The 20209-nt window shown below is 44.6% G+C and overlaps 1 protein-coding gene across 1 annotated transcript in view; it reads left to right on the forward strand.

The window, feature by feature from the left end:
* Positions 1-20209, forward strand: part of LOC143974143 (prostaglandin reductase 1-like) — a 66448-nt gene that overhangs the window by 19565 nt on the left and 26674 nt on the right. Inside the window, exons 2-5 of the mRNA XM_077475257.1 lie at positions 2235-2350; positions 2847-2892; positions 5515-5574; positions 17172-17339. Of these exons, the coding sequence (XP_077331383.1) occupies positions 2235-2350; positions 2847-2892; positions 5515-5574; positions 17172-17339 (390 nt within the window). The remainder of the gene's footprint in view (positions 1-2234; positions 2351-2846; positions 2893-5514; positions 5575-17171; positions 17340-20209) is intronic.

Genomic DNA, 20209 nt, shown 5'->3' on the forward strand with positions numbered 1-20209 from the left:
CCTCCTCATTAACACTGGTAGGTCTTTAACAAACTCCAATGATTACTTTTGTAGTACACACACTCATGTGCAGTTCCACCCATAATGCTTCAGCCTCATAACACTCTCCATCAACTAGGTCCTCTTTCACACTTGCTTTAATATCACTTCTCACATAGAGAGAGACACCACCTCCCCTCTGTTTTACCCTGTCTTTCCCAAAGAGCGCATAGCCAGGAATTGTAATAGCCCAGTCATTTGAAGAATGAAGCCAAGATTCAGTTATACCAATTAACCAATTCAATAAAGGGCACTTACGTCCCCATTCCTGCCCAGCCATTTTTCAGCTTTCATCGCTGTCACACTTTGAATGACAATGTCATGCTACACTGTAACTATGTGAAATTATTTTATCATTTTCTTCATACAAATAGAGCTTTCTTTTGATGGTATTTAATCACTGTTGTTTTTTGTTTGTTTTGTTAATTAAAAAAAAAAAGGACTGAAAATTTTGATAAAAAAAAGTTTTTCTTAGTTTCTGTCAGTACATTTTGTAAATAAATAATTTTTCTCCTTCACTGATGTGCGCTGATGGGGCGGCACTGATGAGCATTGATAGGTTGCACTGATGAGCACTGATGATGTGGCACTTATGGGCACCGATGAAGGCGCACTTATGGGCACTGATTAGGTGGCACTGATGAGAAGGCACTAATATGCTGCACTTCTGGGCACTGATAGGTGGCACTGATGGGCACTGATAGACAGCACTGGTGGGTACTGATAGGTGGCACTGATAGGCATTGATGGGTGGCACTGATGGGCGACACTGATGGGCATTGATGGGCAGCACTGATAGGTGGAACTGATAGCCAGCACTGACTGGCATCACTAATGGGAACTGATTGGTGGCACTTGTGGACACTGGTGGGCACTGATTGCTGGCACTGGTGGGTAGTGGTGGGCACTGATTGCTTCCACTGATTTCTGTCACTTGAGACACTATATTGTAAACAGGGCACTGATGATCAGTGTCCTGATTACATGTGTAGATGTCCCCCTGTGAGGAGATGCCGCTGATCATCTCTCCTCGCCACACACTCTGTCAGGAGCGCAGATTACTGGCATCTCTGTGTTTACATGTAACCGGCTGTGATTGGACACAGCTGATCACACGGTTAAAGTGCCGCGGCAGCGGCTCTTTACAGAGATTATGATTGCCCTATGTCATTTGACGTCATCTCAGAACGAGAGCTGCACCTCCCCTCTGCCATTTAACAGTGGGCGGGCAGCAAGGGCAACAGAGTCCCTCCTTACATCAAATGTCCCCAGCGGAGTCCCTCCTTACATCAGGCATCCCCAGCGGAGCCCCTCCTTACATCAGGCATCACCAGCAGAGTCCCTCCTTACATCAGGTATCCCCCCTATTGGAGCCCCCCTTACATCAGGTATCCCCCCTATTGGAGCCCCCCTTACATCAGGTATCCCCCCTATTGGAGCCCCCCTTACATCAGGTATCCCCCCCCATTGAAGCCCCCTTTGCATCAGGTATCCCAGCAGCAGTGTTTCCACTGCTATTACAAAATTGCAGAAGTAACAGAGGCAGAGGGGGAACAAAATAGAGGCAGAGCCGGCCGGGTGGCTACAATAGAAATTGAGCTGCAGCGCCGCCCACCCCCGTCCCTTTCCACAACAGGTCACAGACAGACCGGGAGTGGGCGGCGCCGCAGCTCAACTTCTATTGTAGCCACCCAGCCAGCTCCACTTCTTGTTTGTTCTCACCGTTACTTCTTCTGGTCTTCTGGCTGCAGACCTCTAGTGGTAGTGGCAAAAAATTGCATTGAAATCCCGGGAATGTCTCGGGAAATTCAGGACAGTTGTCAAGTATGTCTTTAGCATATAGGTTGTACCCCAATGAAAAGTCAGCCCAGTGCTCTAGAAACCCAATTACATACCAAACACTGTTTATTGCATTTCATTTGCTAAGTCATTCTTTGTGGAATGCGGGTTTACAGTTGCTTGAGTCATTATGTATACAAGACAGATATTTGCCAAGAATATAACAGAGAGCAAGAGCAGCTCCATGAAAATACAAACAAGAATATGATTTTTTGCCAGGATATCTTGGTGTGGTTAACAGGGCATTGCTAGTGCAGCCAATAAAGCTGCACATTGAGATAGAACCACCTCATTACTGAGAAAGTGAGGATATTGTGCAGTTGACTGTGATCTTGCCTGGTTTTGCTATCTTGCAGTCTCTACAGAATGGTGCTCTCTCGCTCATGGACCCTGGTGAAGCACTTTGAGGGGGCACCCAAATTGTCTGACTTCAAATTAGTGGAAACTCAACTGCAAAAAATAAAAAATGGAGGTAGGTGTGTTTGTCTTCCTTAATAGATTACATGATTATTCCATATACTGTACTTTATATCTGTCAGACTTTGTAAAAGTCATTATCCCATTAAACCCTTTAGCAACAATCTTTCTGACACTTTTGAGTTAATAATGGATGAAATCTCATTAGTTCCTATGTGCAACTGCACTTGTTACATTATATTATACTGTATACTATGGTACTATATATATATATATATATATTCACAGGCATGTTATGAATACTGTTAAAAGTAAAACTCCCTCCATAATTTAACTAGCTCTTTGCTACTTTATGATGATATAACACCAATGGAAGTTCATCTCTAATGCACAAATATTTAAATATCAATTTACAGCTATTATTAAAGCAATGCATATTATGCAAATGTTGTTTGAAGTAGTTGATAAAGTACACCCTTTTAGCTCTTTTGTATTTGTTATACTGTTTTTGTCAGTGTTGTAAGCTGTCAACTAATTGAATGTATTTCCAGAGGTGTTGTTGGAAGCTGAGTGTTTTAGTGTGGACCCATACATGAGGTACGGAATTATTTAATTATGTCATGATTAAGTGCATTAACAAAGGGTTCACTTATCAGTCACTTGAGGATCTCTAACCAAAGGGCTTATTAAGTTTTCAAATGACAGCAGGCTGGTATCAGTGGTTGTAAAGTTCATCTATTGATCTTTACTGCTTATTGTGCTTGTCAGAATTTGTTGTCAGGCCTCAACTTCACTGGATAGTCTTCCAAGATTCATACAAAGGAAAACTGCAGATAACATGTATGTTGAATGGGCAGGAAGAAAAAAAAAATCACATCTTACAGTATCTGTCATTGCCAAAGGTAATTATTAAACACCTGAATTAAAGTGATTTAAAACCCCAAATATTTTTTTTTTATATACCAATCATTAGATATGGTAGCTGCATTTGTTTTCTCTTTTTATTGTCCCTCTCTGTTTTCCCTGGTGATCTGCCCCCACTCTGGATGAAGGAGCACAGGGGGCATCTTTGGAAAGCAGCATTGTCAGTCTTGGGGGAAGGAAATGTTATGCCGCGTACACATGATCGTAATTTTCGTCAGAAGAAGCTCTGATGGTTTTCCTGATAGAATTCCGTTCAAGTTATCTTGCCTACACACGGTCACACCAAATTCCGATCATTTAGAACATACAACACGTACGACGAGACTAGAAATTGCATACACACGATCGGAATTTCCGATAGAACGTTTTTTCCGTCTGGAAAATTGAGAACATGCTATCAATTTTTGACTGGCGGAAATTCGGACAGCTAAATTCCGATGGAGCATACACACGGTCACATTTTCCGATGAAAAGCTCTCATCGGTCTTTTTCTGGGCGGAATTCCGATCATGTGTACGAGGCATTAGGTGTACTGGAAGATTTAAATACACTAACAAATTGAAGCCAACTTTCAGTTAACATTTCATAAGCAGTTACAGCAAACATTGTTTTTCCTTTTGGCATAAAGGTTTTACATAAATACATAAAACTGTCAGTGGTAGATTTGTCTCAACCCTGTAACTGATACATGGGGAAGAGAGCTTGTTCTTTTGAAAAACAACAAACGTACTGCCCAAATGACCAGATAAATATAAAAGAACGAAAGCCTAAAAAAGAAAATGAATGCAGCCATCGCATTTAAGAATTTGTAAGATGCAACATAATAAAAATGTGCTTTTGGGTTTAATACCACTTTATTCAGAGATTTAGCAGGTGTTTGAACAAACATCAAGCCCAACCAGCTCTAGATATCCTTGATTACTATGGCTCCTGCCCCAGTCTGAGGCAAGCCTAAGTGGAGATCAACTATGATGAATGACTAAGCACACTTGGAGCGCAATAATTTGGGATGTTCTGAATAAAATAATTTTGATCGAGTACAGAGTGCGGCCATTTCTTCTTTTGGAGATAAACTCGAAATATGCATGGTCTTTGCAGAAAAGCCTAGGGGATGGAAAGAACAAAGGTGGCATTGTTAGCATGAGCAATTAGCTTGCTTGCTACTAGATGGCTCTGTTGTATAGTATAGGGAAAGTGATAATTGGGTATTATGTCCCTTTTAGAAGAAATCCTCCTCTAGGGAGATAGTGGGTGGAGTTAGTACCCATATAAATGTGTGGGAGGGACCTAGCGTAAGATGGGGCATTGCAGCCAAACACTCCAGAGCTATCTGGATTTAGTTGGTTACTGTCCAAGGGCCCTTATTAGGGCTGAAATCGCAGGAGAGGTGTTAGGAACAGCTGTAGTCTCCTTGACTCTTTTGAAGGCCTTTTAGGCAAGGCCTGGGGTCCTCTGATGTGAATACTGGTGACACCTGGAGCAATGAGTTTACATCTGGGAGCAGACCCAGCTGGGCAGAGCTATGGAACACGACTTTGGTAGAGAAACTAGTATACCAATGAGGGCAACTTGATTATTATTCTCGGTCAAGGAACCTGATGGCTGTGGATTTAGTATACACGAGAATAGTCCCAACTCTATGGTGCTCCCAAAGAGAGACAGTGTCCATGAAAGATGGATTACAAATCATATGTTAGTGTTCTGTGCCTAGATGATGATGCTTAATAGCCTATGGCTGTGGCCAGGAGTTTGACACAATATGTCAGAGGGTTCCATAAACAACAGGCGAGTAGTTGTCTTATGCAAGAAGAACTGGGGCAGAAACAGTTTGGCACCAACACCTAGCCAATCACAAGCCCCCTTCAACAAACCTTCCAAACCATGCCTTTAAACAAGGAGGTTGTGTGAGATACAGTATATAGTATATGAATAACTCAGTGATTGTCCTTCCCACACTGAATAACCGTAACAGGCAGAAGCAATCAAGCCACTTAGCTTAAGGAAGACTTGCATGGCCTATAAAAAGCTAAACATTGTTCAGGCTTGGGACAGCTAGGTGAAAAAATATTATTTTTAATTAGAGACAGAACAGCATAGGACAGGGTCCCTATGGGACTTGTACAGTATGTCAGAAGTCCTTGAATAATAAAGTACCAAGATTGCCCACAATATTCAAAAAGATTCTTTTGTGTTACTCACTTGCACTAATAGAAAAATAGCATGTGAATATTTAAAACATGTAAAGCTGCTTCAGACATTTCTATGATATCCTAAAGAATGTTATCATTGTACCAGGCCATACAGTAAGAGAATGATGAAGGAAGGAGACATCATGATGGGAACTCAAGTTGCAAGGTAACATTTTATTATATTTTCTGGCTGCATAATTCATGGAGTTTTTCTATTAGTGAAAACAGTCATAAAAGTATCCTATTTCTTGGTTAGAATGAACATAGGACACATTAATGATATATCTGCATTTGCTATATTCCTTTTAATGTTATTACATAACGTCATTTGAAAATGTAAGAACACCCGATGTAAATTGTTGATTTTTTTCAATATATATTAACAGTACCTAATCGATAAAGGTTATATACTTGAAAAAATTGCTTAAAATTGACATGGTGTTTCCAATCTTATAATTGGAACTAACAAAAATGCAGATTTGTCACCTGGAAAAAATAAATACACCTCAACATTTACCACTATTGCACCGATAATTAGAACCTTCTTTAAATTTTGAGTTGGTTACTGACACTTGATAGTTTCTCATTAACAAGCAGCATATCCATATACTTTATACTTCTTGTAAATTAAAGTGATTATAAAGTCTTTTTTTTTTTTTATTATATAAAAATAATAAACATGTTATACTTACCTGCTCTGTGTAGTGGTTTTGCACAGAGCATCCCAAATCCTTCTCTTCTCGAGTCCCTCTTCTGCTGTCCTGGCCCCTCCCTCCTGGTGAGGGCCCCCACAGTAAGCAGCTTGCAAGCAAAGTCACAGCTCCCTGTGTCCAATCAGACATGGAGCCTTGACCCGGCCCCTTTCTCTCCTCATTGGCTGACTGCCAGCAGTGGGAGCCAATGACATCGCTACTGTGTCTGAGCCAATGAGAAGGGGAGTCCTGGGAAGAGATGGGCTCAGGCAAGTATTAGAGGGCTGAGAGGGGCTGCTGCATCCACAAGGCTTTTTATCTTAAGGCATAGAATGCATTAAGTTAAAAAAACTTTCTAACCAGGGATTGACAAGGTGTGTGCACTCCTTGCAGAGTCCGTGGCTGTCGCTGACTTTTGTTTTTGTACTGAGTCTGCTGCTCTCTGTCTCTGTCCCTCCCTCCCCCTCGATGTGATGGCTCGTCCATTCACCCACTTGTCTCCAGTCCCTCCTGTGCACTGTAGAGCTGTAGGTCTGGCCAGCGTGGCACCGGTGCTGCTCAATCAAGTGGAGTGGTGGTGGACACCTGCGTGCGGAGTGATCTGTTGGAGGGACTGTGCTGTGTAGGCAGCAGCCGCCCATCGTGGGAGGACCGGAGAACAGGCAGCCTGAGCCAAGGAGGAGGAAGCAAGGAGTGGAGTGGAAAATATATATATTATTTGCAGGGGGAGAGCCCGAAGGGCCTGGAGTGTGGTTTAGGAAAACCTGGGGAATATATACTGGTGAAAAGGTCAGAGTAAGAATACTAAAGGGGGATCTGTTCTATGGGGGACCTGCCCTGGCCTGCTTTAAAGGGGGATCTATGAGGGACCTGCCCTGACCTACTCTAAAGGGGGACCTATATGGGGGAGGGGGACTCTGGCCTGGCCTGCTCTAAATGTGATCTATGGGGGACCCTGGCCTTGCCTGCTCTAAAAGGGATCTATGGGGACCCTGCTCTAAAGGGGGATCTGTGGGGGACCTTGGCCTGCTCTAAAGGGGGATCTATGGGGACCCTGCTCTAAAGTGGGATCTATGGGGGACCCTGATCTGGCCTGCTCTAAGCAATCTTTATATAAAAGATGTTATTTTAAACATATTTTTACTTGTAGAACTAAGCCAGAGAGTAGACAGGGTATGTTTTTATGGTTTTAGTTTGAAATGTACCTTGGTGTTCTTAAGGTCTGTACCCGAGTGGTATGTCCAGAAGGAGGAATAACAGCCTGCACAAGCGATGCCGCCTCACTGATTATTTCAGCATAGCAGACATGCAGAATAGCAAAGATGGCGCCAACACGGCGCCCCACACCTCCTTCTCAGACACCAGAGACACACAGGAGCATGTTACCATGTCAGGGGAGATGGGTAGCACAGATCCAGACACAGATACCTCTCAGCCTTCTCCTGCTGATCGAAATAAGAGAGCCACTCAGTTTCCAGCCATCTCTCCTACCAAAGCCCCCCCTGCTTAAAAAACAACACTGGGATCCTCCAGCAGCTATAGGTCCTGAAATAGCTCGTTCTGACTCCCTAGATACTCTGCCTGCCTCTGACCAGCCCGCATCTGAGCACACCATCAAGTTCATGCTGCTGTCCCTGCAGATGTACAATGAGCTGAGGTCCTCTATCTCCATGTTACACTCCAGAATTGATCATGTAGAAGACCGCACTGATGATCTAGAAAAGCAAATCACTGAACACACTGCAGCCTATAATGAAATGACGGATGCCCATGATCAACATACTGAGGAGATACACTATCTGCAGGCCAAAGTCACAGATTTAGAGGACCATTCGAGGAGGAATAACATTCAATTCTGGGGTATACCAGAAACCGTTAAACCTCCCGATCTGATGCCCTACATAAAACAACTATTACTCACGCTCATTCCTCAACTGCGTCAAGCTGACAGTTATTGATTGGGCACATTGCATTGTCAAACCTAACCACCTCCCTGCATCCGTACCACGTGACATATTGGCACGCATCCACTTCTTTCAGGTGAAAGAAAAGATCATGGCGGCTGTCAAATCCACTTCTCCACTACCTGTACCCCTACTCTTCTGTTTCACTATACACAGATATCTCTGCTGCTATGGCTCAAAAACGGAGGGAACTCTCCCAGGTAACAGCAATCCTTAGAAACAACAACATCCCATATAAATGGGGCTTTCCAACTAAACTGGTAGTCATGTACCAGAACCAAAACACCAACATCTTCACACCCAAAGATTGAATCAAATGAATGCTTAACTGGGGCCTGATTACCTCACCTCTGCCTGACCCGTTACCTCAGCGAACATCAACGCAAACCCAGCATACCAGGAGCAAAGCCTCTGTTACCACCCGCAGGTAAACACTTCCTATGTCTTCACTCTTTCAAGACACAAGGTGCTCCTTGTAATTTTTTTGACCTAACAAACCTGCAGTCTCTCATCTCAATGTATGTCCCTGATGAGCGTAATACTAACTGCATTCTTTAATCTCTCCCCTGAGAGGGAAAAAGTGGCAAGCACTTTACAGATTTTTATTTTTTTTTGCTTTTCTTTTCTCTTCTACATAATTTTATATTTTACCAGTTTTGTTCACGGTATTACTGTTTTACTGGTTAACTTTAGACTGTTAGCTCTGTTTTGCCTACTGTGTAACACTATTATAGGTCTAAGACCTCTTACACCTACCTGTGTGCGACATCTGAAAGTGTAATCCCTACGCTTCCCCTCCCCCACTGAATACCATCCAAGATGTCTATCACCTTTACTTCCATCAATGCAAAAGGCCTGAATTCCCCTTACAAGCGAAATTTACTAAGGAAGGAAGCATTAGCTCAAACTGCTGACATACTATCTGTACAGGAAACTAATTTTATCTCCTAAGGGCAGATTCATAATTCTAAATGCAGCTGTCAACAATCATACAATGGCTATTGCTGACATTTATTACCCCAAAACAAATCATAAACGTTTCTACAAAACCATAATGAAGAAATTGGAACTTTTTAAACAAGGTCCCTTGATCATATGTGATGATTTTAATCAAATCAACCACTTACTATATACCTTAAACCCTGCCTGTAAATGCTCTACCTTTCTTTCCTCTCTGATCCACTCGGGGGACTTATATGACCCCTGGAGATGCCTCCATGATAATGAAAGGGATTACACTTTATTTTCACACACACAAAATGCATATCCTTGGATAGATATATTTTTTTGACTGACAATCATACTTTACAGCTGGTCCACAAAACTAAAATTGCACTTATTACATGGTCTGACCATGCACCAATCCCAATGAAGCTGTATCCAGCACTCAAAACCAAAAATAACACCATCTGTAGTAGGGGTGTTGAAAATAATCGGCATAGCGATGCATCACGATTATACCCTTTCCCGATTCGGCATTGATGCGTTATCCAGCATAATCAATTATGCATGACATCATTCCGGCTCCTCCCCCTCCCCCTGCACAGCAGTGTCTTTGCTGGAATGACAAGCCGCCCATTGGCTGGCTGCGCTTGGTGCTGTCCCATCCTCACAGACACTGTAGCCTCAGAGTCACGTGCTGCCCCCACCCATGCTCTCCCCCTCCTCTGTAGCTCTGGACAAGTGGACAGTGACACTGGACATCTCCCCGATGGGCGGGCGCCGGGACTGCACGGAGCTCAGACACACAGAGATCACTGCAGCTGTGTGTCTGAGTCGGCTTCAGGAAACAAGCTGCGAGGAGAGGAGGGGGGTTGGTAGGAGTGCTCCGGAGGTGAGAGATAAGCCTGTCATGCTTGATATATGTGTCGGTGAGTGTATAGAATGCCGCGTACACACAATCAAACAATCGGGTGGAAAAATCCGGCAAACTCAAGTATGCCGGACAATCCCCCCGTGTGTAGCCTCCGGCATACTTTTTTGACCCGAAAGTACGGCGGACTTAGAAAGTAGTTTTGCACTCCAATCTTCCCGCCGGACTTGCATTTCGGCCGACAATCTGGCCGTGTGTATGCCAGTCTGCCGTACTTTTGAAATGAACGGACTTTTCCCGCCCGGAGAAAAGTCCGCTCATTTCGAGTGGGTCTCCAGGTAGGCGGGGCCCGCGAAGGAGATGTATGGACTTAAAGGGGAACCCCAACGCTGAAAAAAATCGGCGTGGGGGTTCCCCCCAGGTCCACATCAGACCCTTGTCCGAGCACGCTACCCGGCCGGCCAGGAAAGGGGGGGCGAGCGAGCGACCCCCCCTCCTGAGCCGTACCAGGCCGCATGCCCTCAACATAGGGGGTGCCTTGGGGAAGGGGGGGCCGCGCGGCCCCCCCACCCCAAAGCACCTTGTCCCTATGTTGATGAGGACAAGGGCCTCTTCCCGACAACCCTGGCCATTGGTTGTTGGGGTCTGCGGGCGAGGGGCTTATCGGAATCCGGGAGCCCGCTTTAATAAGGGGGCCCCCCGAATACCGGCCACCCCACCCTATGTGAATGAGTATGGGGTACAATGTACCCCTACCCATTCACCTGTGAAAAAAGTACAAAAAAAGCTCCGGGGGTCTTTCGTCTTCGGGGGGTATTCTCGCCAGGCTTTCTTCCTCGCCGCCGCCCTTCTTCCGACTTCGGGGGTCTTGTCCCCCTCTTCGGTTCTTCTGCCGGGCCACCGCGCCTTCTTATAGCTCTTTTACAGGCGGTGGCCTTCTGTCCCCGCTGTAGTCGCCGCCGCCTCCTTCTGTTCTTCTGTTCTCTTCTTCTCTTCAGATCTTGACTCGTTGCTCCCTCCGCTCACAATGGCTCCAGCGCGACGACTTATATAGGGACATCACCGGATGATGTCCCCGCCTATTATGATGCCACAGTCCCAGCATCCTCTGGGACTGTGACACCATAATGGGCGGGGACATCATCCGGTGATGTCCCTATATAAGTCGTTGCACGCCTGGTCCCCGTCATTGTGAGCAGAGCGAGCGACGAGGCAACATCTGAAGAGAAGAACGGAAGAACAGAAGGCGGCGGCGGGCGGCGGCGACAGAAGACCGGGCCACCACCTGTAAAAGAGCTATAAGAAGGCGCGGTGGCCCGGCAAGAAGAACCAAAGAGGGGGCAAGACCCCCGAAGAGGGGGATAAGACCCCCGAAGTTGGAAGAAGAGGCCGCGGCGAGGAAGAAAGCCGGGCTCCTCCGCTAGAAGACCCCCGAAGACGGAAGACCCCCGGAGCTGTGCAATAAACTATTTTATATTGTGTGTTGTGTTTTTTTGTACTTTATTTTACAGGTGAATGGGTAGGGGTACATTGTACCCCATACTCATTCACATAGGGTGGGGGGCCGGTATCCGGGGGCCCCCTTATTAAAGGGGGCTCCCGGGTTTCCGATAAGCCCCCCGCCCGCAGATCCCGACAACCAACGGCCAGGGTTGTCGGGAAGAGGCCCTTGTCCTCATCAACATGGGGACAAGGTGCTTTGGAGTGGGGGGCCGCGCGGCCCCCCTCCCCCAAGGCACCCCCCATGTTGAGGGCACGCGGCCTGGTACGGCTCAGGTGGGGGGGCCGCTCGCTCGCCCCCCCTTTTCTTGCCGGCCGGGTAGCGTGCTCGGACAAGGGTCTGATGTGGACCTGGGGGGAACCCACACGCCAATTTTTTTCGGAGTTGGGGTTCCCCTTTAAGTCCATACCAGGTGGCGGGGCCAACGACATCTCCTTCGCGGGCCTCGCCTACCTGGAGACGCGCTCTAAATGAGTGGACTTTCCTCCGCGTGTGGGCGAGTCCGTTCATTTAAAAAGTAGGGCGGATAGTATGGCGGACTTAGTACGCCGTATTAGTCCGCTGAAAAAGTACCGTGTGTGGGCAAGTAGCCTGTTCGGAAAGTCCGATGGACAGTCTGGCGGGAAGTCCGCCAGACTAAGTCTGTCGGATAGTCGGCTATGTGTGTACGCGGCAGAAGTGCCACATCCCCCCCACTTGCTGCAACTATCCAGTGTGTGTATGCTGTCTGCCTAACACATTGGGGGCTGCACAAACTCTTTTATTGTCAAATTTCTTCCTGTGATTTCCCTATCATCCCTCCCCTCTGGAACCATCTACTGATCTGCAAGCAGTATATTTCTTACTGATTGCAATGTCTTCCTTTTTTTCATTTTTTCTGTGATGTTGACTTGTTTACAATCCAAGTTGCTGCCAAAAGACTCCATGGATTTGTTAAAGTGATACTAAAGGGCATTATTTTTTCTTTCAAATAAAAAAAGATATCATACTTAACTGCTGATCTCATGTATCATGTCCCCAGCCTGACCATCTTCTGTATCATTTTCCCAGTCTCTGACCACCTCCTGTACTATGTCTGCAGTCTCTGGCCACCTCCTGTACTATGTCTGCAGTCTCTGACCATCTCCTGTACTATGTCTGCAGTCTCTGACCATCTCCTGTACTGTCTGCAGTCTCTGGCCACCTCCTGTACTATGTCTGCAGTCTCTGGCCACCTCCTGTACTATGTCTGCAGTCTCTGACCATCTCCTGTACTAGGTCTGCAGTCTCTGACCCCCTCCTGTACTATGTCTTCAGTCTCTGGCCACCTCCTGTACTATGTCTGCAGTCTCTGGCCACCTCCTGTACTATGTCTGCAGTCTCTGACCATCTCCTATACTATGTCCGTAGTCTCTGATCATCTCCCCTAGTATTTTGGGGGAGAGCCTGGAGCTCCTTTAAGTTGTTGTCTGCTATGTTTAGACTTTGCTACATGCAGGGAGTGTTGTCTTTTTTTTTTTTTAAAAGAACAGATAGAATAAAAAAAATGGAGTTCTCCTGACTGCTTGAATTTTTTGGATGAAAACCATGCGCACTTGCGCTGTAATCGTGATGCATCGTGATGCATCGTGGAATCTAATCGAATCGAATCGTTGACATGATAATCAAATCGAATCGAATCGTGAGGCCAGTGAAGATGCGCACCTCTAATCTGTAGGCTTAATACCTCTATTATTGCGTGTCAACACTATCAAAAACTGATCGTATCCGAACTGCAACAGTATTTTACAACCAATGTTGGGTCTATAAACAACCCCACTACACTATGGAATACCAACAAGGCCTACATCAGAGGCCTCCTGATTAAGTTGGGGGCCCCACGAGAAAAAACAATACAATGCCACCACAAACAAACTTCTAGCGTGTATACACATACTCGAATAAGCCAACAAACCTCAACCCTACCCCTGCTTAGCTCTGAACTGCATACAGTTAGACAAGCTCCCAGTGACCACCTCCACACAAACTTTGACTACCACCTTAAACGCCTCCACCTGCAATCCTATTCACAACACAACAAACCTGGAGCATATATGGCCAGACAGCTTAAACGCAAACTAAAATCCCATACCCTACTGGCCACGCCGGTACTCGACTCACCAACCCTAAAGACATTGCTGATCAATTCAGCTCCTTTTACTCCAAATTATACAATCTAACAATCTCTAAATCCACCCCACCACCCTCCTCTGCTGACATAGATTTCTCAAAGACATACACCTTCCATCACTATCACAGGATCAATTACACCACCTTTCAGCTCCATTCTCCCAGTAAGAATTTGAAACAGCCATTGTCGCTCTACCACTCCCTAAAGCTCCAGGCCCTGATGGGTTCAGCAAGGAGTACTATAAAACTTTCTCTAAGCTTCTTACCTCACATCTATGTCACTCATCTTCCACCAACCTCTGTTGGAGAAACTGTGGAACCCCGGGAACCCCACTACATATTTGTTGGAACTGCCCAATCCTCATTGCATTTTGGACTATGCTCTCTAGATTCCTCCTCTCCATTCTTTCAACCCCTGTATCCCTCATGCCTCAAATGGTACGATTGTGTCTGGACTTTATGTACGCCCACCTACAAATTCCTAAATTCCAAAAGCACTGGGATCCTTGGCTAAAACATCCTAAATGCCTACCTCTCACATGAATGCACTAACGCATATTTGAAACCCTAATGACTTGTCCACACACACTTGACCATATCTTTGCTTATATCTGTCAAACACAACACAGTGCAAATGTTTACCTTTAATTGCTAAACCTATGTTGGACATATTTAAATGCATCTTAAATGACCTATGTATACCTTCTGTTGATAAAATAACCAATTCATCATCTGACTGTTAATATGTTGATCAACTGTTCAACCTTGTACTTTTTACTCTGTATAACTTACAATAAAATCGAGATTTAAAAAGAAAAGTATATAGCATTTATTGTTGTTTAGTACGTATTATGCCACGTACCCACGTAGCGGACTATCCGGCAGACTTAGTCTGGCGGACATTCCGAACGAGCTATTTGCCCACACACGGCACTTTTCCAGCAGACTAATACGGCGTACTAAGTCCGCCGGACTATCCGCCGTACTTTTGAAATGAACGGACTCGCCCACACACGCAGAGGAAAGTTCGCTCATTTTGAGCGCGTCTCCAGGTAGCCGGGGCCAGCGAAGGAGGCGTCGCTGGCTCCGTCACCTGGTATGGACTTAAAGGGGAACCCCTACGCCGAAAAATCGGCGTGGGTGTCCCCCCCAGGTCCACATCAGACCCTTATCCGAGCACGCTACCCGGCCGGCCAGGAAAGGGGGTGGGGATGAGCGAGCACCCCCCCCCTCCTGAGCCATACCAGGGGGGGTGCGACTTATATAGGGACATCCCGGATGATGTCCCCACCCATTATGATGTCACAGTCCCCGAGGATGCTGGGACTGTGACATCATAATGGGCGGGGACATCATCCGCTGATGTCCCTGCCATTGTGAGCGGAGGCAGTGACGAGGCAATATCTGAAGAGAAGAAGAGAAGAACAGAAGACAGCAACAGCGGGGACAGAAGACCGGGCCACCGCCTGTAAAAGAGCTAGAAGAAGGCGCGGTGGCCCGGCAAGAAGAACCGAAGAGGGGGACAAGACCCCCGAAGAGGGGGACAAGACCCCCGAAGTCGGAAGAAGAGGGTGGCGGCGGCGAAGAAGAAAGCCGGACTCCTCCGCTAGTAAAAGAGCTAGCAGAAGATAGTGGAGGAGTCCGGCGAGAAGACCCCCGAAGACGGACAGAAGACCCCCGGAGCTGTGCAATAAACTATTTTAACCCTTGTGTGTGTTTTTTTTTACTTTTTTTCACAGGTGAATGGGTAGGGGTACATTGTACCCCATACTCATTCACATAGGGTGGGAAAAGTCAGTTCATTTCAAAAGTATTGCGGACTGGCACACACACGGCCGGATTGTCCGCCAAAATGCGAGTCCGGCGGACAAATTGGAGTGCAAAACTACTTTCTAAGTCCGCTGAAGCCTACACACGGGGGGGATTGTCCTGTGGACTTGAGTCCGCCAGACTTTTCCACTGGATTGTTTGATCGTGTGTACAAGGCATTTTTGTTGAAAATGCAGTATGTTGAAAAAGTCAACAATTTCCATGGGGTGTATATACTTTTTAACCCAGCTGTCTATTTTATTTATTTATAGTATAAAAATTATTCATGTAGGGTAAAAATAATCTCATTCATGTTTGTTCATATTTTCATTTATGATTTCTTTGCATTTAACATATTTTAGGCATGTTGTTTACCTGTGAAAGCCTTCCTTGTGTAGACATCTAAAATCCTCAATCTTGGATGTGAGCCTCCATTTTGGATGTGATGTCAGGAGCCCCAACAGACTCAGCGCTGTCACTGAAGTGCCACTGTATAGTATTGCCCTCCAGTGCTCCCCTTGCTGCTACATGAAAGATAATATAGGAAAGTGAGGAGGGCGCATAGTAGCTGGGTCAGTACAGATCGTAATTAAACACTCCCAATTCTCTAGCAAATTCAGAGACACATTGAAAGTAAAACAAAAACCAAATGAACAGAACTAATGTTGGTAATTATTTATTATATGTAATTTTTCTCTGTGCTTTTACCTGCTATTGAGTTGGATAGATAAATCTTTTCTTACTTGTCGAACATTTTTAGGCATTTTTAGGCATGCAGGCATTTTTTTTTACTTAACAAATAGAGAAAGATCTCTGCCACTACACACCATACAAGCCCAGCGTGTAATAAGTGATAGCATCTTCAGCCTAACTTCATCCAGGCCACGTCCCTCACCATAGAGCTTAGTCATGGAGGTAAGGTTTCTTTTTTACTGATGCAAATGCTGACCAATGTTTTTAAGCAGCGTTCGGCGGTGTTTGATCACTCGGTTCTCAGTCTTAGAGCCGGCGGGGGACAGATGGAGCATCAGACTGATGCTGCATTCACCTAGGTAAGTATGAATCTTAAAAAAAAAGAACATATTTCTCTTTTAATGTACCTGTTTAAAGGGAGCTTATGTACTACTAGATCAGTTATAAAAATATAGACATTTGCGTCACCGGTCAGTATTTTTATGCGAATAGGCATATACGCCACACTCCCTTAACTAAAATAAAGGTAGAAGACCCTTTACTCATGTGTACACATACCCACAATTATGTGTGGCTATGTCCAAATACGCACAAGTGCTATACAGCCCATCCTTGCTTTTTTTCTGCCAGCAATTTCTGATTTATACATTAGCACAATATGCAAGTACCCTGAAAAGTAGTACTAAAACCTAAAAAAAAAAATTCTGTTGTAATCACATTTTTATGCACAGATTGAGCAGAGGGCAATAGGAATACAATAAAGAGAAGCACCTTCAATTTGTGGTGACCACCATTGCAGCCTTTGGATTCCTATGCGCGGCTTCCCTGAGTTTCCAGACACCCATCAATTCTTAGAATATCCTCTGATCCCCCTACTTATGTGCACATCAGTGTAATAGCTGGGCCAAAACTTTCAAAATAATACTTGCAGCCCTAGTATAAAAGCTTATTTCTCTCTTTGCCTAAACCTTAGTAAAGTATTATGGGCCCATGTCCAACTAGTGCCAAAGGTTGTGCTATCAAATGTACATCTATTAATACACAATATGGTTGTTGGTAAACATTAGAATACACAATCTTTTTAATCAACCTATTAAAAGTATGTTTCTTTTGCATTTGAGCTATATTGTATTACATTTTTAGGGTTTTGGAAAGCAAAGACACAGCATTTCCAGTTGGTAGTTATGCTATATCAAATGCTGGCTGGACTACTCATTCCATCTCTCAAGGGAAGGACCTGAGTCCTCTACTGCCAAACTGGCCTGACCATATCCCCAAGTCCCTGGCTCTTGGAACAATAGGAATGCCTGGGTGAGTAACTACAAACTATAAATGAATCGTAAAGCTGATCAGTAGGCCTTTCTAAAAAAGACATAATAATATCTCTAATGCAGTTGATGTTGTTAAATGTATTTATCACCAGTGAATTCCAAAGCTGTGTATTTGAGATCACTTGTAGTTTATTCTACTGATAGCTAAAGGTCTGTTGCCACTGTTCAGAAATTTAGAGCAGTGCAGCCAATGCAAACACCAAGCTGCGATAGAATGTAGCATTAATGCCCTGTACACACGAGCGGAATTTCCATTGGAAAAATTTTGGATGGTTTTTCCAACATAATTCCGCTCAAGCTTGGCTTGCATACACACGGTCACACAAAAGTTCTCTGAACTTTCGACTGTCAAGAACACGGTGACGTGCAACACTAAGATGAGCCGAGAAAATGAAGTTCAATGCTTCCGAGCATGCGTCGAATTGTTTCCGAGCACACGTAGGAATTTTGTGCATCGGAATTGCTACAGGTGATCGGAATTTCAGATCGGAACTTTTTCCATTGGAAAAATAGAGAACCTGCTCTCAATCTTTTGCTGCCGGAAATTCCACCAGCAAAAGTCCGATGGAGCATACACATGGTCAGAATATCCGACCAAAAGCTATCATCGGACTTTTGCTGGTGGGATTTCCGATCGTGTGTACGGGACTTTATAGATCATGTAGTGGGGCATTATGAGTGCATTTTCCTGAACCCCTAACTGTCTGTATTACTACTATGCAACCAGACAGCCATGATCTTGGCAGAAATGAAAGTCAATAAAGGAAAAGTAGGTGCAAAATTAGAATCAATAATGCAAACAGGTTCAGGATGGCAAGGAGCACATACATAGTCGTGCTCAAAAATTGCATACCCTGGCAGAAATTTTAAAATTTTGGCATCTATATTGAAAATATGACTGATCATTCCAAAAAGGGTAGCAATTACATGAAGCCATTTATTATCACATTTTATTTTATTTTATTATCACAGTTTTTTGGATCCTTTTTAAATCATAATAACAGAAATCACCCAAATAGCCCTGATAAAAAGTTTACATACCCTGGAATGTTTTGCCTTGGTACAGACACAGAATGTGGCACACACAGGTTAAAATGGCAATTGAGGATTAATTTCCTACATTTGTGGCTTTTTAAATCACAATTAATGTCTGTGTATAAATAGTCAATGAGTTGCTTAGCTCTCATATGGATGCTCTAGGCAGGCTAGACACTGAGCCATGAGGAGGTAAAAAAGAACAATCAAAAGACCTGCGTAACAAGGTAATGAAACTTTACAAAGATGGAAAGGGATATAAAAATATATCCAAAGCCTTGAATATGCCAGTCAGTACTGTTTAATCACTTATTAAGAAGTGGAAAATTAGGGGCTCTTTTGATACCAAGCCAAGGCCAGGTAGACCAAGAGAGTATGCAGCCCCAACTGGTAGAAGAATTGCTCAGGATACAAAGAAAAACACACAGGTAACTTAGGAGAAATACAGACTGCTCTCCAAAAAGACGGTGTGGTGTTTTTTAAGGAGCGCAATTCAACGACACTGTAACAAACAAAAAAGAGCTGCATAGTTGAGCTGCCAGAAGGAAACCTTTACTGCGCCAATGCCACAAAAAAGCCAATGAGGCATGTCGAGGTGTTGTTGGGCATATTGTAACCAGGCTTTTTTATGGAACTCGTACAGTAAAAGCTTCTTTCTGGAAATTTGACCATGCGGCTTTTTTTTTTTTTCCAAGTATCATCATATTGTGCTCCTTTAAAAACAACCACACCATCTTTTTCCAGAGCAGCCTGTATTTCTCTTGAGGCTACCTGTGGGTTTATTTTTGTATCCCGAACAATACCTGTGGCAGTTGTGGGGAAAATCTTTCTTGATCTACCTGACCTTTGCTTGGTATCAAGAGACCCCCAAATTTTCCACTTCTTATGTGATTGAACAGTACTAACTTGCTTTGGATATCTTTTTATATCCTTTTCCATCTTTGTAAGGTTTCATTACTATTTTCAATATTAATGCCAAAATTTCACATTATCTGCCAGGGTATGCAAACTTTTGACCACAACTGTACACTGCAGAATAATACAATATAGACTATAAAAGCTGCACAAACATGGACTCTCAAACATCCCAATCAGGGTATCATGTGGCTGAAAAACATACTCTCTACACTCTCTCTACAGCAACAGAATTAAGCTGAGTGGTGGAACTGCAACTAGAGTACATTGGTAGCCATTAAGAAGGGGCTCCTCACAGTAGCTGTTTCTTCTGGGAAACTGCATACCATTCGATTCTGTCTCACTTGTCAGTTCTGACATGGAGGGCCTCTTACCTGGCTACAGATCACGTGCCCAGCTACCTCTGCCTTATCTAGTGTGGTCTGTCTGAATCTTGCTGTCGACTGCCCCTGGTCACTGCTATTCAGCCATCTGAATGAAGCCTTAAACTGATCTTTTCTTCAACTTTTGGGCTTACCGGTTACCTCCGCTTGGCTTGTTCTTCCACGTCTAGGGGTTCCCAGAGTTGGTACCCAACAACTTTGGACGCTGACACCAATAAAGTCCTTTTGAAAGGTTTTATTTGCAGGGGTAATATCCAACACCACAGTCTCGTATGGGAACAGAGGGCAAAGGTGAAGAAACTCAGGCACCTTGAACTGCAGGTATAACAAAGTCTCTAGTACCACCCAGAGAGTAGCCACTTGCAGCTGGGAACTTCAAGGCTGAACAAATCTCTAGCCAGAGATTATGGCAATCAGTACTTTGACTCAGAACTTGTGAAATCTCTGACCTTGAACAAGTTGTAACTGAAAGTGAACAGGAACCTTTTTCCTCAGTACCTGGAACGATCTCTGTCTC

The sequence above is a fragment of the Lithobates pipiens genome, unplaced genomic scaffold (assembly GCF_037356315.1).
Source record: "Lithobates pipiens isolate NorthernLeopardFrog02 unplaced genomic scaffold, aLitPip1_a1.2 Scaffold_13, whole genome shotgun sequence".
NCBI classification, from domain to species: Eukaryota; Metazoa; Chordata; class Amphibia; order Anura; family Ranidae; genus Lithobates; species Lithobates pipiens.